We start from the raw sequence: 27,766 nt of genomic DNA, 5'->3' as shown, positions 1-27,766 counted from the left end.
ATTCTGGGAGTTGTAGTCTGAGCCTCACGGGTCCGAGGAGGCCAGGGCCCGGCCTACGGACCACAACTCCCAGAAGGCTGTGCAGTCCAGCCGCGTCTCCTAGGTAACTGAGGATGGGCTCCACCATAGTCTCTTCCTGCTACGGTTGTTCTCCAGTTGCCTTAAGCTTTTTGCTCAAGGTTAGTTGTTTTTAATTATTACCGGAAAGAAGGTAAATCCGATCCAAGCTTCTCCACCATGACCATGACCTTTTCTCTTGGGCTTCAGTACTTTTTAATAATGTGGTTTCTTTGTGTTTATCTTGCTCTGAAGTTCACTGAGCGGTTTGAATCTGTACGGTGAAGCGTTTCATCACTTCTCTGCGCACTGCAGCACCACGTTGGTCCAAGTTTCCATCTCTTGCCGGAACGACCACAGTAGCCTCCGCGCTTGCCTTCCTTGGTAACGGTTGCCTCCATCAGGTCATTATCCACACAGCAGCCACTAGGACCTCTTTAAAAACAAAAGCATTTTCTGTCCTTCCTGGTTAAAGTTGCTCAGTGGTTCCCATACAGAAACCCAGCCTTCGTGCGTGTCTGGGCAGCTCACCAAGGCCTTGTGGGAGGTCATCCTTCCTGCTGTGGGTTCTGACCAGACCCAGAAGCAGGGCCTGGAGCCAACTTCTGCCAAACAGAAAACAAAATCAAGCTTAGGTAAGGAGAGACTACATTCAGAAAGACGATTCCAGTAAGGAGAGGGGGACTGTTGCAGTAGGGAGAACACTCTTGACAGTAAGATCTGCAAGCATCTCCAAGGTTGCGCAGAAAGGAACTTTCTTTCATAGGGAGGAGTGAACAAGGCTAGAAAGAACCGGATGTGGGGAGTGGAATATCGGACTGCAGCAGGAGATGTCTTGCTGTCAGCTTGTTCTAGAGAGGGGCCACTTTCCTGCATTCGAATACTTATTTAACCTTAGGAGTAAGTCAGAGTTTAGGGGTCTTTGGGGAGGGAAGAAGCTGAACTGAAGTTTGGTGAAGTCAACTCAACAGACTTTTGTTCTGATTGATCAGTCTAGCTAATCATTTATGAGAGTGAATGGAAATTTGGAGAGTCTGGCTCTAGCCTTGTCCTATGTGAAAGAGGGGTCAAGAGTCCCATCTGTCCTTCACAGTAAGCCGTTTCCTGGAACACAAAAGGTTGGAGGGATTCAACTGTCTGTTTTCCAGGAGCCTGGAGGTAAGGTTCAGCATTGTCACCCCTCACCTCCAGGTTTCACCCCTCCTTTATCCCAGAACCCTTTGAAGAGGATCTTGGGGTTGCCCCTCTAGGCCACATGAAGCCTGGGCTACCAACTTTTCCTATGGTGTCATCATTGCATGGAGCCGGGTTAGAGTCCCTCACACCTTGCTTGGGTTCTGCCCATGGTGGACCCATAATGACCCCAATCCAAGCTGGCTTCCTTCCATATCAGGTCCCACTGGATGTCTGCTCCCAGCATGACAAGAATCTCCAGAGCACTGGGTCTAGCGGATTGGGGTTGGGGCCAGGAGGTCTATATTTTTAATAAGCCCCCAAGTGACTTTTAGGGTCAGGAGTTTGGGGAGCAAGGCCAAACTTAGTGACTTTCTGCTGGAAAATCTGATCGGGTTCCCTGTGATTCGGGCCCCCAGTTCTCCACCTGGGGACCCTCCATCCTCAGGGCATAAATACTTGTCTAGACTCTTCAGCAGTTCCTCCCACCACGAGGACCCACCTTGAGCACAGTGTTGCCCATAAGTGCTGCTCACTCCATCTGCAGAGGGATTTTGTCTCTGTGACGACACAAGGGAGGGTGTTGCCTGTGCAGACAGAACAGCATCTGCAGGGAAGGCTGGGATGAGCCCTGACCCTCGTGACTCGAAGACTCTGTGTTGCTGGGGAGCAGCACCGCCCACATTCCTGGCCACTTCTCTCCTCTGCCCACAAGGTGAGTCTGATTTGTGGTGTCTCTGATATCCACCCCCACCCCCCATTTTATGGTCAAGCCTTCTGACTAGTCCTTCTCCCACATACAGGGGTTCTTGACCATCTGTCTATGATTGCGAAGCCCTTCTCCCTGTGGGCACCACTCCACAGTCACCCCCAGTCTCCTCTCCATGGTCAGGAGACTCAGGATGATAAGAACTCATGGCCACCCCACCTGATGAGGTCGGGCTGCTGGGAAGCACAAGCAACAACCTGCTGGTGTGTTCCAAGCACTCACAGAACCACAGGTGCTGTACTGGACACTAGGGACACAGCACGACCAGGACCAACGAGGTGCCCTCCCCCATGGAGATCACAGCCTAGTGTGTGGTTTCGGGAGATGGTGTGAACAGTAAGGAAGGAAAAAAATAGACCAGGTGATGTTCTGTACTGACGTGTGCGACGAAGCAAGTAAAGACAGGGCAGTGAGGTGGAAAGTGAGGAGAATTCGTTGACTGGATGGTCCGGCATCACCCACAGCTGCAGTAACACGACCTCTGGTTCAGGCTTCCTGAGGAGTGGAATCAAGGCAGGGCTTTGGAGTAGCTGAGAGACAGGCAGAGACTACATCACATCAGACACAGGTTTCTCCACCCTGCCTCCACAGAGCCCTGGGCTGGTGAATCACATTTCAGTTATCTTGTGAGGTAAGAAGTCAGTGATTGGCTTTCTGATGCCTTCACCTCTCCATCCTAGTATCCATCCTCCCACCCCTGAATTCAGTGGGGTTTACAGGGACCAGGATCTGATCCTGTCTCATGTATGCATAAAAACTGATGGAGTAGCTGCTTCCCTAAGAGAAATAAATGTGCTCACTGGCCATGCAGTAAGCAAATTTCTGAGCATAACTATTTCAAAAAGAAAAACACCACACTGGATTACAGATTCCACCAGAAGCACGTATATTAGAACAGATGGACCAAAATTTTAACTTAGTCAATTAAGTACATTTAAAGAGATATGGCATGATACTAACAATAGGAAATGAGAATAAGAACACATAAAAGAGAACCAAGTAGAAATATTAGAAATGTAAAACAGTGGTTGAAATGAAGACACAATAGAGGAAATGAGCAGCAAAATGGACAGCTGAGAAACAAATCAGCAAGCTGAGGAAATGTCCAGACAAAAGGAAGAAAGGAGGAGGAACTAGAGGACATAAAAGAGCAGGTAACAGATATGAACAACAGACACAGATACGCTGACATCTAAATAGAGTCCTAAAAAGAGAAACTTTTTAAATGGCAAAAATGAAATATTAAAAAATAAGAGATAAATTTCCCAGAATGTAAAACAGAATAAAGACATCAGATTAAAAGGCCCATAGAAGTGTCTTATGAAGTTAAACATTTACTTACCATACAACTCAGCTGTTCCACTCCTAGGTCTTTACCCAAGGTAAATGAAAACCTGCATACACAAAAAAGCCCTGAAGAAGAATGCCCATAGTGGCTGTATTTACACTAGCCCAGAACTGGAAACAAGTCAATGTCCATCTACAGGTGAACAGGATGACTACTACCTGTGGCACATCCGCATAATGGAAAGCTACTCAGCAAAGAAAGTAGACTACTGATAAATGCTACAACGTGGATGAGCCTCCAAAACATGCTGAGCAGAAGAATCTGGATACAAACATAGCATATGAATACTGTATGATTCTATCTTTATAAAACCCTAAAAGACAATTCTAATATGTACCGACAAAGCAGGCATGTGGTTGCCCAGGTCTTGGGGTAGGGTGGAGATTAACTATGAAAAGACATGAGGGAACTTTTTGGAGAAGGGCAAATATTCTCTATTTTTGTTGTAGTGGTGGCTGCAAGGCTGTTGACATTTTTCAAAACTCATCAAACTGTGGCCTTAAAGGGAGAGTCATCAGCATACCAGTTGTGTTTACAGGGCTTCAGGACTGGATGAGATCAAGGCACTGTGAGCAGATGGGAAGTGGGCAGTCTGACAGTAAGAGGTAAAGGATGTGGAGAAGGAACAGCAAATGGGGCCTGAAATGAAGGCCAGAGAGGCAGGAGGCAAGTCCCAAAAGCCAGGTGAACATGTTTCAAGGAGGAAATGATCTATTATCTAAGAATCTAAGATGCTGCTGATAACGTCAAGGAAGAAAACAGAACTGACCACTGGATTTAGCAATGTGGAGGTCATCTGGCAGCAAGGCAGGTTTTGGAGTGGGTCCAAGAAAGAATGGAAAGGAGTCTTCCCTGGTGGTCCAGTGGTTAAGAATCCGCCTTCCGATGCAGGGGACGCAGGTTCGATCCCTGGCCGGGGAACTAAGATTCCACATGTTGCCAGGCAACTAAGCCTGTGTGCCACAACTAGAGAGAAGCCCATGTGCCACTACAAAAGATCCCGTGTGCCCCAACTAAGACCCGATGCAACCAAAAATAATAATTTTTTTTTTTAAAAAGAAAGAAAGAATGGAAGGGAAGTGAAGACTGCAAGAACAGACAACTTTTGAGATTTTGCTTTCTGAAACAAAGCAGAGAATGATTCAGGAGCCAGAGGGTTTTTTGTTTTGTTTTAAGTATGTTTACATGTCCATGGGGATAATCCAGTATATATAGAAAACCTGAGGATACAAGAGATAAGGGAAACTTGCTGGAGCGATGTCTTGGAGTAGCGGACATGGGACAGCCTCTGGTGCCAACCCAGTCAGTTCATATACAGGCACCAGTGGGAAGGCACGGAAATTATGGAAAGTGGGTAGAGAAGGTGGACAGATGTCATGCAAGGCCTCTGCTGGCTTCTATCACTCAGGGAAACAGGAAGCAAAGTCTTCTGCTGGGAACAAGCATAAGGGAAGATTCAGTGAAGGGATTGTTGGAATCTTGGTACTAAACAGCCAACTAGCCTAAGAAAAGACACTTGAAACCGATGGTGGGGAGGTTCCAGTCACTGGTAATGGAATGGTCCTAGGGATGACAATGGGAGTGACTGTCTGTTGCAGGGTGGGTGACAAAACCGTGAGCAGACAGGTCAAAGAACTGTGAGGTCAGGACGCAGGAAGATCATCTACCTGGACAATAAAATCAGGAAGTATTACGATGGGGGTTGTTTTAGATGCAATACAGCAAGAGCTGAAATCTTTACGGATGGGAAGAGTGAACCATTCATAAGGTGACTGCAACAGAGGGAAGCAGGAGTGATATGACAGTTTGGTGTCCCAAGAGTCAGAACTCAGTTTTAGAGAGAAGGGAGGGGAAACAATCTACAAGCAACAAATGAAGAAGAGTGGGAGACAAAGCAGCCAAAGAGACAAAGACAAAGATGTAAGGATCGTAAGAAAAGGTACTGTGCAGAGGGGAGACCCAAGTTTCAGTCACAGCAGAAGATGGCTGAATGGAGCGTTCCAACTGGGCCCAGCAGGTTTCAGAGTTGGGGAAGAGTGGAGCGTGGGGATCAAAAGGGCAATGAACTGAGCTAGATGTGGGTTAGAATAGGGAGGTAAGAGGGGACCTGGGAGCCCTGGGCATACATAAGGTTGTGTAATAGGTGGTAGGGAGGTAGGGAATCCTTCTAGGAGGAAGCAGAAGTCTGGGACCCTTTTAGAAGGACACTTCAGAAGTCCAGGAGGCCCTTTTAGAAATATTTTTTAAAAGATACTAAGCTTGGTGGTACAGTTACAGAACTTGCCAGGATGCTTGTGGAATATTTGTGTATGACTTACAAAATCCTTTGTAGTCCCTAAATCAGAAAATCTGCGTTCAAAGTATATTACTTTGGGTATTAGAATACAATACCCATATATTGGCAGTACACCTCTTGATGCATTAGGCTGCTGTCTCTTACAGAGCTTAATAGTGCTGCCTCTATTCTCTCCAAGGATCTCTGCACAAATCATACAAGAAATCCAATTAATTTACCCCTGCAACCTTTACTGGGCAACCCCTATACATTAAGGTAGGGTCAGTGTTACATACCTATGGAAGCGCCAGCTACGGGAGTCTGACAGTGAGCACAGAGTCCCACCATACCAGCAGGCCACTTTTTCTCAACCACTGGAGAGTCATGGACCCCTCGAGAACTAGATGAACCTCCTGTACCCTGGATTTCTAACCAATGCCCTTGAAACCCATCCAGGAAGGACTGCTGGCCCCTAATTATAGCCCTACCTTAGGGAAATACAGGAAATATTTGTGAACCGAAGAAACGCCACCCAAGTCCTCCTATTCATCTTGCCCCCTTTCCACTCTGAGCACTCAGAGAAACTTCCTCATTTTATGACTGATTAGCTCCCTTTCCTTCTGAATCTTCCCTACTATCAAGTAATCTCTTCATCTGGAGAAGATAAAGAAAATATAAACTTTGAATTCTACGGAGACCTTGAGAAATGGTGCTCTCGTGTGCAGATGTGTCTCTTGCCCTCTGCCTCATGAAGGGCATTCTAAACCTGTCAAGGGGCATTTCCTCTGACTTGCCCAAACCTCCAGTGAGTCCTCCAGCCCCTGCTCTGCTGTAATCTTCAGGGTCATAGGTGGTGAAATTCTAGGGAACCCAGGGCCCAGAAAATGCACTGATTCTGAATGTCCAATCCAGACTTCATATTCCAAAGGGAGCTTTGCTCTCATGGTACCCGAAATCCCACAGGGCAGAAAGCCAGGTAACTTTACTTCTCATTGTTTAGGAATTTGATTTTTATTATCAAATATCTACTATAAGAACACTGGACAAAATTAAAAAAAAAAAAACATTAGGGGAAAAAAAATCACTGCAGAGGCAGTGCAACACAGTGGTTAAAACAATCTCTGGAGCCAAACAATCTTTCTATTCCTAACTAGCTGTGTGTCCTTAGGTAGGTTTCTCATGATTTCTGCCTCCGTTTCTCCCTTTGTAAAACTGGGATAATAGTACCTATCTCATAGAATTAAGGAGACTGAACAAGTTAATATTTGAAAAGTATTTAAAACAAAGTTTTAGCACGTGATAAGTGCTGTATGTGTTTGTAAAACTTAAAAAAAAACCTTAACTGGGTTAATTTATCCATGGGTCTTTCCAGTCGTTATGCATATACACTTTTTAGATGTTATAGTAGATATGTATATACAATTTTGTGTCTTTTATTCCTTTTTTGTTATGTCTATTGACTCAGTATCCATAATTATAACTTACAGTGACTGCCTAAAACAGATTACAAACTAATTGTCCAACAATGCAGTAATGAGTAAACCATGGTCACTGACACACTGGGTTATTAAGTATCACCTTTTGTTCCAACAACATCAGTCTCATACTTATGGGCAATACCTTTCCATCATTAGTAATCTCATTTACTAATCTTTTCTAAGGTTAATCTCGATCAACAGTAGATATCCCATTCAACACTTTTTTTCCCTTAAATTCAGGTTTAGTATTCCATATTCTATTCCTTAAAGGGCACCCAGACCCTCCCCTTATAATAGCACAATCTGTGTTTCCATAATGATGCACAAAATGTTATTGTAAAGCTTCCATCCAATATTCCAGCTTGATGCAAAACAGCGGATTTCTAGTTGAAACACTTTTCCTAGGATAAAGTTTTTCCCTTAACAATGCACTCTGATCCACAAATAGTTGAGATCTCTTACTAAAAGATGTCTCATTCCCTACGTTCACGTTGCTCAAGTAGGATTCCTGGTGTCCTCTTCACTGTAATTATTTGATGTTAAACAAAGGTTACACAACTGTGGAAGGCTTTTGCCTATTCTTTTCATTCACAGGTTTCTTCTACGAAGATAATTTCTACTGATTAATAAGGGGAGAAGTCTTACTGAACAAGTATTAAAAATTTCCCCTCTTGATTATACTTATAGGTTTTTTTTCAATGTGTTATCAAATGTACAATAAAAGAAAAATCTCTCATCAATTCAATTCACAGAGTTTCTCTTCACTATGATTTCTCTGGTGTTGAAGTAGGGCTGAGTGACCACTAAAGGCTTTTCCACAGTCAGTGCATATAAAGCGTTTCTCTCCACTATGCATTCTCTGATGAATAATAAGAGAAGAATTCTTACAGAAAGCTTTCTCACAATGATTACATTTGTAGGGTTTTTCTCCAGTATGGTTTCTCAGATGTACAATAAGGGAAGAACTCTCATTAAATGCTTTCCCACATTCATTACATCTATACGGTTTCTCTCCAGTGTGAGTTCTCCTGTGTGCAATAAGATGAGAGCTACAGTTAAAGGATCTTTCACATTGATTACATTTGTAGGGTTTCTCACCAGTGTGGATTCTCCGATGGGCAACAAGGTGGCAACTCTGGCTGAAGGATTTTCCACATTTATTGCACTCATAGGGCTTCTCTCCAGTATGAGTCCTTTGATGTCTAACAAGGTGAGCCATCTGGCTGCATGATTTTCCACATTTATTACATTCATAGGGCTTAATTCCAGAATGAATTATTTCATGTTTAGTGAGGGCTGAACGTTCTCTGAATGCTTTGCCACATTCCTGACAGTTATAGGGTTTCTCTCCTGTGTGAGTTCTCTGATGGGCAATAAGGTGGGAGCTCCAGCTGAAGGATTTTCCACATTCAGTACATTTATATGGTTTTGCTCCAGAGTGAGTTCTTTCATGTTTACTAAGGGCTGAGTAATCCCTAAAAGCTTTTTCACATTCATCACATTTAAAGGGCTTCTCTCCAGTATGCATTCTCATGTGGGCAATAAGATGGGAGCTCCAGCTGAAAGATTTCCCACATTCAGTACATTCAAAAGGTTTCTCTCCAGTATGAGTTCTCTGATGTCCAATAAGATGGGAGTTCCAGTTGAAAGACTTCCCACATTCATTACATACATAAGGTTTCTCTCCTGTATGAATTCTCTTGTGTACGATAAGATGAGAATTCCAGCTGAAGGCTTTTCCACATTTATTACATTCATAGGGTTTGATTCCAGTGTGAGTCCGTTCATGTTTAGTAAGGGCTGAACGATTCCTAAAAACTTTTCCACATTTATCACATTCATAGGGTTTCTCTCCAGTATGAGTTTTCTTATGTTGGATAAGGTAAGAGCTCCAGATAAAAGACGTCCCACATTCATTATATTCGTAGGGTTTCTCTGCAGTGTAAGTGCTTGTATGCTGTGTAAGGAATGAGTCATACCCAAAAACTTTCTCCCATTCATTGTATTTATATGCTTTCTCTACAGTACCAATTTTTTGATGTTCCATAAAGGATGAAAAGTAAAAGATATTCTCATATTCTTTGTAATCATACTGGTTTCCTCCAATATGAAGTCCTGGATGTTCACTAAATGATGGGCTCTGGTTAAAGATTTGATGGCATTCCTTATATTCATATAGTTTTTCTCCTGTATGCATTCCCATATGATCACCAAAATGCAGTATATGATTGAAAGATTTAACAGCATCAGTACATTTGAAAAGATTGTCTCCAGTTTGCACCCTTGCAGGGTGAACAGGTTGCATGGAGTGGTAGAAGGCTTTGTCATACTCATTATTTTCACAGGTAATCTTATCTGCATACATTATGGCTGAATTACATCTCCAACTTTCAGCATTTGTATCAGGCTTATAGAAATGTTCTATTTGAGAAACTTTCTGAGATGGAACAATGCTTAGTCTCTGGCTACACCCTGCCCCAAGTTCACAGAACTCAGCGCCTCTTTGAGACAGTACTTGCTTTTGCATGAAGACCATTTGCCTCATAGCTGTACTCTGGTTCATGTGATACATTTCTAATTGGTCTTTACATCCCAAAACTTCTAACCTGGAGAACCAAGGATCGTCCCATATGTATCTCTCCAACTTCATGCTATGGGACTGTTCCTCCTCAAGAATGCTCTGTGTTGGGATCAACGCTTTGCTTTCAAGATTTCTCACCCATTCTGAAATAAACAGAAAATATCCATGAGAGCATAGGGAAAGAATTTCTAAGAGTAGAGTGGAAAAGGTAAGATTTACTGTCCATATTATTGAAAAGGTAAGCATGAACTTGTTTCCAAATAGACTTGTAACCCAGAGGAAGATCGTAATAGGAAAGAGAAGAATAGTAAAAAATGAACAAAAGTAGTTAACCAGAATACAAAGTGTGCACTGAATATGAATAAAACCCATTTAGGAGTATCTTCCCATGAAAAGGAGAACCAGTTATTACGTGTGTGCAGGAAAGAGTTAACTCTACACACTTGAGTTGGTCACACTTTGCACATTCCCAAGAAGGCCTGTTTCATGACTGGCCCTCGGCCAACTCCTAAGGACTGAGATCCTGGAATGTTCTAACTCATAAGAGTGTTCTGCATGCTTGAACCCTTGAAGTATACTGTACCAACTTCTCTAGATAGTTTGTACAATGTCATTTATGGTGAACACCTGCTTCCTTCTGGGGTTCTGGAGCTTCCATGATTACTCAGTCAGTCATGTGTGTCTAAATGACCAACCCCCAATAAACACCCTGGACTCACAGGCTTGGGCAAGCTTCCCTAGTAGATGACACTTCACACAACTCATTGCTGAAGGAATTAAGTGTGTTCTTTGCAACTCCACTGGGAAAGAACTACTGAAAGCTTGCATTTGGTTTCCTCCAGACCTCGCTCCATGCACCGTTACCCTCTGCTGATGTTGCTTTGTGTCCTTGCACTGTAATAAACCATTACCCTGAATATAATGCCTTTTGAGTCCAGGGAGTCCTTCTAGTGAATCACTGAACCTGGGGGTTGTCTGGAGGATCCAGATGCATTTAATACTATTAAGGTGAAAAAATAATAACTGGCTTAACAAAAGACAGATGAACAACCAGCCCCTCAGAAACTAATGTTTAAATTATTAAAGTGTGCTAATTCATTTCTATGTTATAATGTCCTTACTGTTCCCCTACTTTGACACCTGCCAAAAAAAGAAGGGGATGGGGTTAAGAGAAAGTATCACCAACAAAGGCTTCAAGCTATCACATTATTTCCTATCTCACAGAGTTCAGTCAATAACACAAAATCATCCTCCTGAATGGCAAAAATCACATGGTTTCAGGATACTCCTAAAGTTCTTCTAACATGTGTAGAATAATGACAAAAGAGATAGACTGGAAAGACAGCACACTGCAATGAAGCAGATACAGGAGTTATAGTCTGATAATCTGTATTTAAGTACTGGCTCTGCCACTATCCTTACATGACTTTTCTGAAGATTAAATGAGATTGTGAATCCAGCAAAATGTCTGGCAAATTCAATATGTGGAAGCTACCTATCATCACTGCTGAGGTATCAGTCCTCCAACAACAGGGGTCTGTATTAGTTTCCTATTGCTGCTGTAACAAATTACCACACATGTTGTGGCTTAAAATAACAAACTCACTGTCTCACAGTCTGAAAGTCAGAAGTTCTAAATGGCTTTCACTGGGCTAAAATCAAGATAGCTTTCCTTCAGAAGCTCTAGGGGAAAATCCACATCCTTGCCTTTTCCAGCTTTAAAAGCTGCCTGCATTCTTTGGCTTGTAGCTCCCCCCTCCATCTTCAAAGTTTATCATTCCAACCTTTGCTTCTGTCAGTCACATCTCTGTGTCTCTGACACTCCTGCCTCACTCTTAGAGTGACCTCACAATAACACGGGCCCATCCAGACAATCCAAGATAATCTATCTCAAGATCCCTAGTTTAATTCACATCTGAAAAAGTCTCTTTTGCCATATAAGGCACCATATTCACAAGTTTCAGATGTGGACCTTTTGCAGGGGTGGGTATCATTCATTATTCAGCATACCACAGGGTCTAATGCTGCAGGTACCCAACAGGGCATAGACCCTTGTCCTCTTTCTCCAGGTTTTTCTTCTTCTTCACTATACACCATTTTCCCTCTTTTACTACCCAAGTCCATTACAACAGGAGAGATCCTACTCTGCTCAAGAAATGGCACTTACTATCAATTTTAAGCTTAGCTTCTAGTAGCTAGGGAATGATCTTCAAACAACTTTTGAATTTTTCCAGTAGAAACTTTAAAAAATGGAAGCTGACCAAGTCACTGATTAGATAAATAATGTCCGTCCAGCTTCATACTCAGTACTTATGGCCTGAGTGTCTCTTCCACCTGTAAATTATTATCTATGTGATGAGGTGACGATCTAAACAGTTATGAATACACACATTACATCACTGAGAGTTTGTGGGGTTGTAGATGCTAAGCGGATGGGAGGTCAGAAAAGGAGACCACGACAGAAGCAATCAAGGAAGGTTTCACACAAGAGAAATAACATGAGCTCAGTCTTCGGGCATGGCTCAAATACAGACAGACTGCTGGTATGGCATGAGCAAAGGCATGCGTGATGTGACTGAAACGTAAGGAGGGCCTTAAGGATGCCAGCCGAGTAAACTGCAGGAACTAGTCAGGAAATGAGCAAAATAATAGAAAAAATTGGAAGGTCTTGAAATCCAGTCAGAGTTATTTAAAAGGCAACTCAAGTCACTGTAGGTTTACTGGCAGAGACCTCATAATGGAAGATTTCAGGGATATAAATCTAGAAACAACATCTGAGGGGGCTAATAACAAATAATAATTCACTCACCAACTTGAGCTGGAATCTTATGAGGGTGCCTACCTGAGGGTGATGTTGGTGGAAGCTGAATGACACAGCTGACATTTCAGAGGAAGAAAATCTCAGAAGTCAGACAAGAGATTACTTCTTAGAGAGGAAAGAGCAGGCAGTCAGGATGACTTCCCCATTTCCAGCTTAGCAGACTCACAGAAGGTTGGCATCAGGGATATAGATCAGGAAGACGGGGAAACAATCTAGAAGGGAGAGCTGAGATTCCTGGTTCTATCAAGATCAAGGAGACAGTTGAGATGATTTCCAAGAAGGCAGAAGTGTAAGGATGGAGGTGGTGGAACCACAGGGCTCAGGACAGTTACTTAGAATGGTCAGCACTGACCATTAAAGCTTCTGGAATTCATGACTCCTTGGTGGAAGGTTTCAGATCCAGATAGGGGGCAGGCGGTTAAGACTCCACAAAAGTTCACTTCGTTAGATGGGAAGATGTCCAACTTCAGGACTCAAGAGGGGGCCATGGTATATCGTTAAATTAAAAACAACAAGATACAGAACGATGTGTATTGTATTCTACCTTTGGTAAGGTGAAAAGTAACTACATATGCCTATATTCTTATAATTGCATTAAAAAACTCAGGAAACAAACAATAGAAATTATTGCAAGCAATTAACCTTGGTAAGACATCAGTGAAATTTCACCACTCCATAAAAGCAACCATAAAACTGGCAAAACCTGACAGAATAAGTTTCTTCTGAATTCTCTAAATTAACCAGACTTGCAGCAGCCCAGGGAGAGTTTATTCAAGGAAAACTGAGTTTCAATAATAACGGTGAGTTTTGTGGCATTTTAACTTACCCTAATCCCATCTGACTCCTCAACTCAGCAGTAGCCTTGGAAAATAACAGCTCACATTTCTGGTGATAGAAGGAACAGAACAAAGCTAGAGCTTTTTCAAAGCCTCATTCCCAAAGAACAGTCATTATCTGACCTGTTTGGTGGTTCCCAGGAAGACCCCACTTGAAAGGCTTGTGGGAACTTGCACAGCGCTAAAAACTTCTAGGAAGTAGGTATTTGTCAAACATTTAATGGCAATGTTTTAAAGCGTTACTGTCTGAGGTGATGGAAAACAGACGGGGTACACAATACACAAACCAGAAAATGAAAGGAAAACCTGAGGAGTGAGATGTCCATAGATTTGAAAAGTCCTAACATATTCCTGGGAATCTAGAAGGCCCATGCATACACACTGTAATTAAACTTTCAAAAGCCAAAGCCAAAGAGAGAATCCTGAAAGCAACAAGAGGGAAGCAAGTCGTCATATACACGGGATCCTTAACAAGATAAACAGCTTATTTCTCATCAGAAACCACGGAGGCCAGAGAGAAAAAGAAATATGTCAACCATGAATTCTATACCTGGCAAAACTATCATTCAAAAGTGGAGAAATCAAGACATTCTCTGATAAAAAAAGGCTAAGAGTTTGCTGCTAGTAAACCTGCCCTACAAGAAATGCTAAAAGTTCTTTAGGCTGAAATGAAAAGACACTAACTCGAAATACTGACTACCAGTAAAGGTAACTACATAGGTAAATACAAGAAGACTATACAAATACATTTTTTGTTTGTTTCCTATCTGATTTAAAAGACAACTACCTAAAGCAATAATTATAAATAAATTAAAAATCTGTTATGAATCTATGTTGAAACACAATTTACAGATGTAATTTGTGACAATAATAGCACAAAAGAGGGAGGACAGAGCTATACAGAAGCAAAGTTTTTGTATACTATCAAAATTAAACTGATAGTAACCCAAACTAAATTGTTATAAATTAAGATGTTAATTATAATTCCCAGGGCAACCACTAATAAAATAACCCCAAAATTTATAGTAAAAGGAAAGTGGTTACCTGTGTGTGCTTCTGTGTGTCTATCTGTGTGTCTCTCTGGAGAATAATAATAATGTGGTTAAGAGGAGAGAGTATAAATGAGATTTTTTTCAGCTTACACATTTTATATAGCTTTGAGTTTTTTGAATCATGTAAATACATTATCTATATTAAAAAAACATTTTTTGTTGTTTTTTTGTAAGAAGAGTTAGTGACTACAGGCCACAAGTTTGGCAATAAAACATTAAAAAGCAGGTAAATGAATGAGAAGTCTTCTTAGACAAAGGGACAAAGCAAAGAACATGAGAGGTGAGGAGGGAAACTGTAGCATACAAGAACTGTTACCGTATTAAAAAGGTGGGCATCTCTGCTCTGAATCAACAGCAGAAAAAAGTCAATATAAGGGATAAAGCTCCTTGGAAGGAACTGTGACCGTCTCTGAGGAAGTGAACTCCTCACGGCCTCAGCCCACTTCTCAAACAAGGATGGCTTGGAGGAAGGTTGCTCACTCCCACCTGGGGTCTGCTCTCACCTGGACAAGTGCCTTGAGGAGGATATGCCTGCTCCACTGACCACGGCTCTTCTCCTTGCTCCAACAGGGAGATGACCTCGGGCTTGGCGATCTTATTCCCTACATGTGGAGGAAAAACACAGACTTGCAGAGCCATGTAACCCTCCCTTGCCTATTTCTCATGAATGACTTCACTTCATGCTTTACGAGCAATAGGGATTTCATCCTTGAACCTCAGGGCTCAAGATCATCTCAGCCCTTCTGAGGCCTCGTAAGCTTGTAAACAGAGAGTAGCACAGGGGATTGCAAGGGGGACAGCATCGCTTACTTGGGCAGTCCCCGCCTTACCCACAGAGAGCAGATGCCCATAGGTCTCCAGCATCACATCACGGTACAGGGTCCTCTGAACAGGGTCCAGCTGCCCCCATTCCTCTTGGGTGAAGTCCACAGCCACATCCTTGAAGGTCACTGGTTCCTAAAAGAGCACACATGTTCCTCCTCAGCCCGGAGCTACCCCCACTCCAGTGTTTTCTGGGGCTGGAGTGAGTCTGACAGCCCTGGGGAGGAGATAGTACATAGAGGAATTGTCCTGGATGCGTTCAGTATTCTCAATGACGTGGGTCAGGTCTCACTGGGAGCCACCCAGGGCCCTGCATTTGGGATGTACTCTTAGCGAGTTAGATATCTGGGCCCACAATAACCACAATAGAGATGAGCAGGTCTCTCCTAAGATCTTGCCCAATTCTAGTTAACACTGGCTAGTATGGACAGGACTCCCATCTGGGCAATTCCTCCTGCTTCTCTGGAACTGCAGACACTTAATAAGACCGAGACCAGGACCAGGGTGGATGCAGACTCTGAGCCCTGGTCACAGACCAGAGAACCTGGGGCTCAAGTCTGCTCCACGTGTAGATCTAGGACCTGGAAGGGTGACCGCCTTCCTGGCCACAGCAGAGACACTTCCACTCCCAGACTGTCTCCAACCCAAGGACTGGAGGTAGGGGTGAGACAGGATTAAGCAGAGCAGCCCAAGCCAAAGAGAATCACTTACAGTTGCTGTCAAAGCACTTTGATTTTGAAAAAGTTCAAACTGATGTTTTTAGGAAAAAGAGAACCAAGAATACCCACTAGAAAGCTAAAGGGAAGTCTGATTTTTGCAATGAATGCATCCCTTACAGTCCTTTGAAGCCATCAACGTGAGCCTCAGGTATCTGGGCACTTCCAGGGTGTGGCAGGGGGACTGGGGAGCGAGCTGTGCTTCACGGGAGGTGAACGAGCGACAAACCCCACAGCCCCTGCTCCTTCCTAGGGCCCCCTCTTGGGCTGTCTGTGCACTACGGTCCTCCCCTCCATGTCAGTGCAGAATCATCCCCAGGACAAACACCCACTGAATGGATACACGTGCAGTGCGCTTCCACTCCAAGCATCCTTCCACTTCCTCACAGCCTGCTAATCACTTCTCTTCCACCACATGTGGCCTTCCTTTCTGTCCTGAGAGTCATCCCCGACCAGGGTCAGCCCTCATGCTGGTCTTCAGTGCAGACTTTGCTCTGCTGGTCTGAACTGCTCCTCCTCCACCTTCACATGACTGGCTTGAAACACAGAACTGCTTCTGCTCCAGTGATTCTCTAACTCCAAAAAGCATTTACAACTGCTATTCACAACCTCCTTTAGTGAAACCCTCCTTAGCCTTGGACTCCTCCATTCCAATTTTTTGATTTTCCTCTTACAGACACGCCCAGGCCTCAGTTTCCTTACTGGCTGCTGCTTGTACATTTTTGGGGTAAACTTTTTTTACTTAAATCTAACATTCGGGTAGAGAAGTGCACAAAACCGAAGTGTGCACCATACCTAAACTCAATGCACTTTCAGAGTGATCACACTTGGGAGACCAGCTGGTAGGCCAGGCTTCCTGCCCAGGGCGCTCCTGGTGTGCCCGTCTCATGCTCCCTAATCTCAAGGGTGGCACCTACTTAGATGGCTTCAAAGTTCAATTGTTAACAAGGTCCAAGCCCACACCGTGGCAGCTGTCAAGCTGGTGGACTGAGCCACAAGTTCACCTCCCACCCTTCTCAAGACCCCAACAGATCCCCATACACATACTTAAAAAGGAACAAAACCACCACATCTAATTGACACAGAAGGAATGAAATCACTAGAGAGATTCTGCAACCCCTACTAAAATAGTGGACATTGGTAGTGATCATTGATGACTGCTAAACCACAGGTGAAAGGCAGAAAGGGAAATGTCCGATGGAGGGGTCAGGCTGACAATACCTGCAGCCACTAATCCATCACATCACCTGGAAATGGGCCAACCAGACCCACCTGTGCCCACTGATGCAGGACAGTAAGAAGGACCCAGCACCACCTATCAAGTACTCTTGCCCAAAATACAAAGCCTGAATCTGCCCTATCCTCTAGCTCAACTACCAGTCTATGGGAGACAGCTGGATAGAGGAACTCATCCAAGGACATCACAAAGGCAAAATCAGGCAACCCAAGACAGGTGACCTGGTTTCCTCAGTACATGAAGAACATGCAACATGTGGTCCTTGCTTGGATCCTGATTTGAATAACAACTGCAAAAGACATTTTGGGGACAAGTGGGGAAAAGTGAATACGGGCTTGGTATTAGGTAATAGTAAGGAATTACTGTTGTTAATTTTGTTGGGTGTGTAAAGGTATTGTGTTTATCTTCTAAAAGGTATGAATGTCTCAGATACATACACAGAAGTGTGAAATGATACAGTATCTGTGCTTCGCTATAAAATACTCTAGTTTTTTTTTTTAAAGGTTGTCCGAATAAATGAAAAGGCAGAAAGTTGGAAGGTGACATTTGCTAAGGCTGGTGAATGTGGGTGTCTGTCGTCAGCTGAATAACGGCACTGCCAAAGACGTCCATGTCCTAATGACTGTTACCTTAATATGACAAAAGATGTCATAGTTACAGAGATGTGATTACGTTAAGGATGTTGAGATGGGAAGACTATCTTGGATTATCCAGTGAGCTCAATGAAATCACAAGGGTCCTTACAAGTGAAAGAGGTAGGAGGGCATGCGTCAGAGAAAAGGAGACAATGCAAGCAGAGGTTGGAGTGATGCACACTGAAGATGGAGGAAGGGGCCATGAGCCAAGAAATGGCAGGTAGCCTCTAGAAGTGAGTGAAAGCAAGGAAGCAGCCTCTCCCCTGAGCCTCCAGAAGGAACACAACTCTGTAGACCCATTCTAGACTTCAGACTCCAGAACATGAGAATAAATTCATGTTGTTCTAAGCCATTAAGTTTGTGGTAATCTGTTATAGCGGCAACAGGAAACTCGTAGAGTTTTTTAATCTCCTTAAGTTTTTTTTAAGAAAGTAAACGACATAACGGGCCAGCAAAGAGGCTGTCGGCATGTGGTGTTCTACACATTCCCGCAAGATGGGGAGATGAGTGTGGCTGACCAAGGAAACAGAGCAAAGGAGACCCCAGGCCTGCACGTTAGAAGGGGCTGCCAGGGGAAGCAGGACCCCAAGAGAGGCTCTGGGCTCTGAGCTTAAATGCCACTGAAGCCAGGAGAATCAGGCTGCAAGGTCCATACTCAGGACCTCTATATTCAGGACAACTTTGCCAGTTGCCCCACATCCCTGCCAGCCAGTTTGCCTTGTGGGAAAAACTCCCTGGATGCTCCTCACACTCAAGAGTGTGGGAGGTTCTCAGGCTGCCTGGATGAGTGACTACCCTGGAGTTGAGACCCCTTCAGCCCAACACAGGGAGGGGGAGGGGTCTGTGGCCTAACAGCCAGCTGTGCACCCAGGAAACCGGAAGCAGGACCGACCTGGTGATCCTGGCCCACCGAGGCACACGGAGATTAGAGTGAGACTTGTCAGGGGAGGGAGGGAGAAAGAGGGAGACAGACAGAGACCTAGAGGCAGGTCAAGCAGGAACCAGACCTGCTCAGGTGCACAAAGCAGATCTGTCAGACACAGCCTCACAGCTCTTCTCTGGTAAACAAAGACAGACCAGAGGGCCCCTGCACACACGAGGAACATGTGCACAGCGGAAAGACCGAACTTAGCAGCTAAGAGGACAGAGAATCCAGGCAGCAGTCACATCCAACTTCCAATGACCTATACTTCTAATTCCCAGATTGGAAAGATTCGGTATAAAATAGGACAGGATAATACAAGAGGCTCAGAGAATATGAAGAAGAGATAAAAAAAAACACAGCAGTCAGGGGGCCATCTAACAGACAACCTCAGAAAAATAATATAAAGGAAAACAGGAGGGAGTTTTTTAAAAACACAGGACTTCTTTAAAAAAGACACAAAACACTAGCCATAAACAAAGACAGATATATTTGACAAAAATATACCAAAAAACATTTCACTGATAAAAGACACCATAAAGACAAGCTACAGATTTGGAGAAGATAATCCACATGTGGCAAAGACTCAGGATCCAGAAAGCATGAAATGCCTACATATTAATGTGAGAATCTACAGAAATCTAGGGATGGGAGACACACAGAGAAAGAAGGAAATACAGATGGCCAATAACTCATTTAAAGATATTCAACCTCACTAGCAATCAAGAACATGCAAATTAAAATAATGCAATAAACTTTTGTGGTCTTGGGGTAAACAAAAATTAAAAGACCCGATATTAATATTGTCAAGTGGCAGCAAAGATGCAGGGAAATAGGCACCTTCTCTGAGTGGGGAGACAGAGAGGGGGCTTTGCCCTTTCAGAGCCACGTGGCAGCACTGGTCACGCGGAAAACACAAACACCCTAAAACTCAGCAAAGTGCTGCCTCCAAGGCATGCCCAGATAAACTTAAATGTGCGCACAAAGCAAAACTAAAAGAACTTCCACAGGGCTTCGTTTGGAATAGGAAAAATGGTGGAAGGAGGAAGGACTTATAAGCTTATTCTCAGAAGAGATGAGCAGAGTGCGCTTCTCTGATATGGCAAAAGGAATGTACTTGACCTTCATCTACCACATGGATATACCTCAAAATTGACCTTGAAAGGTGTAGAAAAGCTACATGTAGAAAAAGCATTGTTAAAAAAACCAGATTATTACCTTATAATGTCTGTATAGTTTATTACCTACATGAGTATGAAAATGGATTAACTATGTACGTATCTTAAGTGGTTGCTGTCAGGAAGGGTGCAAAAAGAATGTGATTGGGGACTAAAAAGAACGAAAAGCAAATATGGCAAAACATTAACGATGATTAATTTGGAGTTTGTTTAATCACCTGTCTGTTTAATCACTTTTTATACTTTTCTGCAGTTATGGAATTTGTCAAAATAAAAATTTAAATAAAAAGTATTTTCAGAGTTGAGAGATGTCATCAAAACTGGAAGGGCCCATGGACTGCCAATCAGGAAGAAAAAAGACCCCCAGCAGAATATGCCCCAATGTCAGGGCCCACAACTCGTGGAGGCCTTAGGGATGCAAAGAAAATGCAAAACTGAGGCTGGTGATGAAACAGAAGAGATAGCAGAAGATAGGCACCTAGTCTCACCAGCTGTGGAGACAAGAGGTGGGGCTGGGAGACGAAAGTCTCAGTTACCTAATGCTTAGGAGCAAGGAAGCAGAACAGAGGAGGGCCCCACCCCCTAGGTAGGAGTGAGCCCTTCCATTTCACAGGTAACCCTTACCTGAACTCCTACTTTCCAAATATCATCTGCCAGGATGACTTGCAAACACGTTTCACCCAAATTCTTGTAAACATTTTTGGACATGTTGCTTTGTACACAAGTATAATCGTTTATCTAGACATTCTAAGGCACTTTATGAAATCTGACACACCAGCCTCACGTTTAAACTACAGGAGGGTTTAAGGGAGGATGTAGAGGGTGCTGAGCTGGGTCTTAGCTGTTTACCTGACAGCTAAGGATCTCATCTGATTGCTCCTGCATTACCTGAATTCTCTGACAACTGGCCCCTTCATGGAACCTGGGGAAGTCCAGATATACTCTCTGGCATCTTCAGAATTTCATTGTTTATTATTTTAGGGCAAGCTCTTTGCAGAGAAGGAAAATATAACTGAACTGTGCTCAACCTTGAGACAACCAAAGACGGAGGCAGAGTATTCCATTAATTGGTGTTTTATGTGAATGTTTACTGTGCAGAAATCTTTGGTGGACTGTTATAGTGGGGGTTCGAGTTTCCATATTTGGGGGGGGCTGGCTGGGGTTCTTATATGGGCTGGGATATTATTATTATTTTCCCTATTCATCAAAATAATGGGCTCCCACTAGCTGAAACTTCACTAACCAACATGTTTGTAAGATCGGACTATTCAGATAACAAGGGATGACAGCATTTGATATTTTCACCAGGTGAATGCTTTATTTCAATAAATATTTAATTTGGAGGGAACAATAGAGGGATAAGGCGCTCTTGTTTGTGTTCCCAAGACCTCACTTAATACAAAACTCACACGTTCAAGTCTTGAGTTTCCCACAGGGAAAGATCCAAAGTGGGTGTGGGAAGGGGCCAGGAGTACATGCTCACAAATCACAACTCTTCAGACATTAGAGGGTGGTGTTATTTTAATTCTCCATTTTATTTTCTCGGCATTAACTCTAATAACTCTCAGAAACCCTCATATAAATGGACAGCAGAGTGCAGCACAGTGGTTATTTTCTTCACAGCACTTCACTACAGCTAACTTCTGTTCCCAAGCAACTGATCAGGGCCCATCTTTCAGCCTAGTCTAGCTTCACTATCGATTGTCTGCAAATGACCGCACGTTGTAAGAGCAACGAACACCAGTCACCCAAGCTGTGATGCCCTCATTACGTGGCTCAGACCTGAGACGGCAGTGCTGTGACGTGGGGACAGCATACTCACGACGTGCTTCACCAGTCAGCCTTGAAACCGTGGGAGGTTAGTTTTTTTTTTAACTTGGCAGGAGGCGTAAAGCTAAGCAAAGATGTTATTAACATTTTTATATCACAGTATCTCACATTTGCTTGATTCATTATTTTAACTTAGAAATGAAAACTCTAAATATAGTAATGAAACTATTTTTGTCTTTCACAGCAGACAATCATTAGAGTACATGTAAATGTGAAGAACTAGGATAAAAATCTCTCATTTAGAAAAAACCCTAAGAAACTGAAACGTAAGTTAAAAACGGCTACTTCCAAGTCATGAAAAGAAATAAAATACTGATAAACGATATGACATACAGGACCCTTGAAAGCCAGACACAAAGGCCATATATTATATGATTCCCTTTATGTGAAATGCCCATAATGTGCAAATACAGAGAAAGCAGATTAGTGGTTGCCAGGAGCTGAGAGTTGGGGAAACAGGGAGTAACTACTAATGGGTATAGGGTTTCTTTTTGGAATGATAAAATGTTCTAGAATTAGATACTGGTGATGGTTGCAGAGTTCTGTGAATATACTAAAACCCACTGAGCTACATACTTTAAAAAGTTGAACTTTATGGTACATTAATATTTTAATAAAGCTTTTATTAAAAAAATTTTTTTAAGTGGCTGCCTCAAGTAAGGGGGCTGAGCAAGAGGGGAGGAGGGAGATGACACCTGTCCAACATCATGAACTGTGCTGCCCTATTTCTCTCGGGAGCCACCCTTGTGCCCTTACAGTCACGAAGTCCTCCTGCTTCAACTCCCTTATACCTCTCAGATCTGGCTTCCGGGTGCTGGTCAGACTGAAGCCTGATACGCCAGCCTGCTTCCCACAGCCCCGCTTCTTTCCACTCCCCTGCCAGAGGCAACTTTCCAGCCACATTCTAGACCCTGGTTCCTCCTGCTCCCAACACTTCTGAGGCTTCTCATTACCACCAGGATGGAGACCCAGCTCGGTGGCGGGCATTCAGGATGCGGCTGGGTTTGTCCTGGCCTCTTTGGCCTAAAATCTAATTATGGTCAGCCTTCACCCAGATGCTGGTCATGCGGTGTGTCCCCATGGTGCTACAGGAGGCCAGATTCCTGCACAGCAGGCTATGCCCACCCGGCTGATGTGTTCCCTTTACCCCTTGGCTCAGGGGTGTTCTATCTCCCAGGCAGCCTCCTCTCCACAGCAAAAGGACCCCAGGTGCTCTGTGCCCCACGGCCTCTATGCAGACTCTCCCAAGGCATCAGTTGTGCTCAGCTGCTCCAGGGCTCAGGGCCTCCCTAAGCACCTCTGGCTTGTGTCCTAAACCCCATGTGCAGCACTAAGCAGATGGTGAGGTCTCAGCAGTTGACTGAACCACCCTGGAAAGTGGCATGGGAGCTCCTCAGGATGGGGGCTAGCACTTCACCTTGTTCTCCTCCCAGTAAGCACAGAGCCCAGCAGACATCATCAATCTGATCAGGCACTAAATACATGAGGGAAGGTGGGAGGGAAACAGAGGAGGGGGCTGCTAGCCAAAAGGGGGTTGCCCCTTATCCACCAAACAGCCCACAGCACAGCTGGGGCTCAGGACTCTGAACAGGCTGGTTGACAGTGAGGCTGCAAGTCGTGGAAAACAGAATTCTCCCGACCTGTGCTCAGGAATCAATAAACTTCTAGCTGATTCCTTCTCTACCCAAACCCTAGCTGTGGTAAACTGAGGAAGTACATCGACTGGGATGGCCGGGAACACCCTGAACACCTTAGGGAACAGGGCAACCCTTCACGAAAAAGCAGAAACCCCATCTCACCTGGGCCTGGGCTGTCGGAAGCCTGGGGGCCCTCCTTCTCTCCTCAGGGGTCTTCTCCACGCACCAGGTAGAGTCCTGAGGACACAGAGCTGGGGGAGGAAAGTGAAGTCACAGAGGCAGTTCTCCCTCCCAGAAGTGTGACCACATGAGGCCCACCTCCTGACCCTGTCCTTCCCCTTTGGGCAAGGGAAAAACCCTACCTCCTCATGTTACAGATGAAAGCAGTGGGGCCGAGAAATTAAAGAATGTGCCTAAACACATGAACCATCTCCCCTTGCTGAGGTACTGTCTTAGACAAAGTGTCTCTTCACAGACTTTCTAGGCCTGAGCCCTAAGTGGCCACACATTCATTCTCATGCATCCTGTCCTGGAGATATCATCACACTGTACCCCCCAGTGGAGTGTTCTGGTCCCTCTCTGTTCCAGCTCTGCCCAGAGACAGAGCTGGACCAGACCCCACGCCCCCGGCCCCCTCCTCCCCAGCTCTAATTCCCTGGCAATGGCAGGTTACTGCTGGGAGAGACCACAACATGTTAACCAATGTGGCTGATGGGGACACAAGTTGTTTTTTTGCCACACCATGAGGCATGTCGGATCATAGTTCCCCGACCAGGGATGGAACCCGCATCCCCAGCAATGGAAGTGTGGAGTCTTAACTGCTGGACCACCAGGGAAGTCCGGGGACAAAAGTTCTTGACTCACCCCAGGAGGCCCACGGGTCAACAGCCGCCATCCCCCAGGACTGGTCCGTAAAGATACCTGCATCAGAGGATCCGGTTAGGACAAGGAAAGGAAAGAACTGTGACACCAATCCTAGTGACAAAAGGCTACAAATGGAAAAGGAGAACTGTCTCACTAATGCGCAAAACAAAATTCCATAAGTAGAGACCAAGGATGTGTGAAACAAACCCAACATAAGCTAGACTTATAGCAGAAATGCACAGGTGGGTCACTTTCAGGAATTTTATTGATATGATACAGCAACAGAACAATTAAGGACAGAACTCCTTAAACAGGCTAGAGAGGTATTTGATAAAATTTAACATTACTTAATTTTTAAAAAATATTAGTAAAAAGATACTCCTTTGATATCTTTAATGACAGATACATGAAAGCTCACTTAAAGATAAAACACACCACTGACACTATTTTAACATTGTTCTTATATCATAAACCACTGCTATATAATAAGAAACAATAATAATAGTAAAAAAATACGGGAGTAGTAGAGAAATTTTGGTTGTACGTACGACTGTCATAAAAATCACTAGAAAATCTCTTAAAACTAATGAGACTTCTCAGGAGATGACTATGAAATACACAAAAATTACATTGACTTTAATACAAAGAACCAACTTTTTAAAGAAATCTCACTCAGTTCTAATTCTATACGAAGACAGAGAGACACCCCCCTCCCCAATCCCAAAAGCCCTCAGCCCCTCTCCAGCAGATCATTGCTGGGGAGGCCCAGAAGAAACAAGATTTGTACTCACCCCAGGAAGCCCACGGGTTGATGGCTGCCATCCTGCAGGATTAATCCACCAGGAGCTTGCCCAGGAGCAGTGGATTTGGGTGATTACTGAAATCAACTGCAATACCCACCTAGTAATAAAAAGTGTAAAAAGACAAAAAATGGTCTCTCCTCACAGAAGATCCAGTGGGAATAAAGAGAACACATCCACAGAAACAACGAAAGACTCCTACAGAGCATTATAAGAATACAATTTACATGTCAAAAACACAACAGAATTTCTTAAGAGAAATGAAAGGTGACAAGAATTAGCTGAAAAGTGGGCACGTTCCAGAATAAGAGAGCAGAAATTTGTCAGCAGTTCTCAAGAGACAGCTACTGACAAGGACAAGGTAGCTTTTCTGTTGATTTAACGAAAATTACTATAAAATCTACATACAGCCTTCACATGTAAGTGGCTGTCTAGAGCAGAAAGGAGGAACGGGGGAATGACTGCTTAATGGGTTCAGGGGTTTTTTCCTTGGGGGTTGTTATGAAAATGTTCTGGAATTATAGTGGTTATGACTGCACAACGTTCTGAAAGCACAACAAAATCACTGACTTGTACGATTAAATGGTTAATTTTACGTTACGTAAACTTTACCTTACAAAAAAAAAAATCCACCTTGAAGACCTACCAGGCCCAAGTCTGTCTGTCTCTGCTGGTGCAGAGGCCAAAAGAAAGCCGGGTTTGGAGCCCAGACCATCCCCAACTCCCTAAGTTCTAGGCTTATTTATGCAAGTCCTGCACCTCTCTGAGGGCCCGACGCCCACTGGCAGAGCTCTGCGGATTCCTGGGAGCGTGCATAAAGCACTGGGACGCCCACTGGGCACCAGGAGCACCGGGATCTGCGCCCGAACTCCAAGTCGGCACACTGAGTATTCTGCACTCTTGCCTGCAACTTGACAAAGTCCTCGGTCACTGCACGTTTAAAGGAGCCCTGGGCTGTTCCCAACCCCCTTTTGACCTGCCTCTGCGTCAGATGAGAACGGACTCGTACGAGAAACGCCCGCCAGGGAAGGAAAGGTGGACTCCCCGGAACGGCCTCGGAGGGGTCTTCGCCTCCTGCTTCCTGGCCTCCCACCCCGGATTTCCTCCGCAACCCTGCCGCGGATGCGCTGCTCTCAGCCCGTCCCGGGAACGGCCGGACTCACCTGGTTCGCAACCACCGGCCTCGCACCCCTGAGGGCCAGTGCCCGCCGCTCTTCGCGGGCGACTTAACAAGCTCGCGTTTGCTTCGTCGCGGACGTTCGGCCCGGCTCGCCCGTGCGTCTGGGGTTCCCGCCCGGAGGACAAAGGCCCGACGCGCAGGGCTCACCCAGGCCCGCCCAGTTGTTCCAGCGCGGCCGCGAGGCCGTAGGCGGGCCGAGGGACCTGCCCTGGCGTCGCGCCCGCCGCGAGTGTAGGCGTCGGCTCTCTCCACCCGTTCTTCCGACCTCCCGGACAGCGGCAGCGGCAGCGGCAGCGGCAGCAGCAGCAACCCCACGGACTGGGCGACCGCCTCACCTCAGCAGCGGACAATGGCGGTCGCTCCCCCTACCCACCCCGGCCCGGCGTCGACCGGGACGCGCCGCGCAGGCTGCTGGGAGTGGTAGTTCTAGGCGGAGCGCTTCCGGTTAGACCTTGGCAAGTTCCTGGAGGTGCTCGGCCTCCGAGTTCCTCCTTCTAGGGATTTACCCCGACCGCCGTGCCAGAGACCTCGGCGAGGCGGGCGGTGCTTTCCCAGCCGCGGACCGCGCTCCCCAGCCACCGCTGCCTGACGTTAGGGGGCCTCGGTAAATCGCCGGTCGGCGAGCCTCAGTTTGCCCGTCCGTAAAACGGCGGCTCGCTGTAGCCGCACTTAGCAGTGGGAACTTGGTTGAAGTCTGAGCACTTTCCTTTTCGTTCAGTAGTTAAAAGATTGTAAGGAAGTGGTTGTTAGGATACCCTTTTCGGACAAGGAACCTAATTTTGAGCTTCCCCTCACATATGAAGCCCTACTCCTTGTTACCGAGACGAATTTGAGTCCGCTGGACCGAGGCCTCCTTCCCAGCTGTGTTGGGGGTGACCCTTGCTCAGAGCTCCCTAGCCCCTTCCTCCTTGCTCCTTATTCGCCATGCCTGTTCATTTCTCCACCCTAGTTTCGACTGATTAGTTGGGGGGACAGCATGGTGGTCAGAGAGAGAGTGGCCAATTGCAGAGAGCCTTAGGGGCATCGGAATGGCTCTGGCTGTGAGCCAGGGCATGGTTCTGAGCAGAGCAGTCATGGGCTCTGGCCTCCTCAAAGGATCACTCACTCTGGCTTCCGTGTGGAGAGCAGAGTTAAAGAGGGTGAGGGAAGGACCAGAGTGACCTTTGTACCAATGCAGTAATCAACGTGGGTGGTGATCCGTGGTCAGACTGTGGAAATGTTAGCGTTCAAAAGGTAGCGCCAACAGGCAGTAGGTTAAAGGTTGTGCATCATGGGCTGCAGTCCAGTCTGTAATACCCAGAACAAGGAAGGGCATGGAGGAGGCCTCTCAACGCAGACCAGTTCACCAAGGCCCGGTGGGGAGTGGGTTACAGGTGTGTGATGATACTGCTTCCCTCATACCCAGGCCCTCTCCTACTTCAGGCACCCCAGCTTGTTGGATGCTACCTTGTTCTCTCTGTCATGAGGTGGCAAACGCTGGGGCGAACAGCCATCTTGGATGCCACATTATGGAAGTCTGGGCTACGTCTGAGCTGTTACTGAGGTTTCTGAGTGG

The 27,766-nt window shown here is 45.1% G+C and overlaps 1 protein-coding gene across 12 annotated transcripts; it reads right to left on the bottom strand.

Moving 5' to 3' along the window:
- Window positions 1-279: 279 nt before the first annotated feature.
- On the bottom strand, window positions 280-26,597 carry ZNF606 (zinc finger protein 606). 12 transcript variants are annotated; one of them, XM_032614913.1, is made up of 10 exons: window positions 26,195-26,585; window positions 25,023-25,131; window positions 24,232-24,288; window positions 23,530-23,618; window positions 15,221-15,347; window positions 14,894-14,992; window positions 14,383-14,418; window positions 13,329-13,387; window positions 1,733-3,393; window positions 280-662 (listed from the first exon to the last, which is right to left on the bottom strand). In XM_032614913.1, exons 2-8 carry the CDS (start codon window positions 25,051-25,053, stop codon window positions 13,380-13,382), a joined length of 447 nt encoding a protein of 148 aa, XP_032470804.1. In that variant the 5' UTR covers window positions 25,054-25,131; window positions 26,195-26,585; the 3' UTR covers window positions 280-662; window positions 1,733-3,393; window positions 13,329-13,379. The 12 variants fall into 12 exon arrangements, with proteins under 12 accessions (XP_032470804.1, XP_032470806.1, XP_032470803.1 ...); XM_032614915.1 differs by having other exon boundaries at window positions 3,342-3,393; XM_032614912.1 differs by having other exon boundaries at window positions 280-3,393.
- Between the last annotated feature and the right edge of the window lie 1,169 nt (window positions 26,598-27,766).

Source organism: Phocoena sinus, chromosome 19 (genome assembly GCF_008692025.1).
Source record: "Phocoena sinus isolate mPhoSin1 chromosome 19, mPhoSin1.pri, whole genome shotgun sequence".
Taxonomy (NCBI): domain Eukaryota; kingdom Metazoa; phylum Chordata; class Mammalia; order Artiodactyla; family Phocoenidae; genus Phocoena; species Phocoena sinus.
Note: the sequence above shows the minus strand (reverse complement) of the source record. Positions and strands in the feature narration are given on the sequence as shown.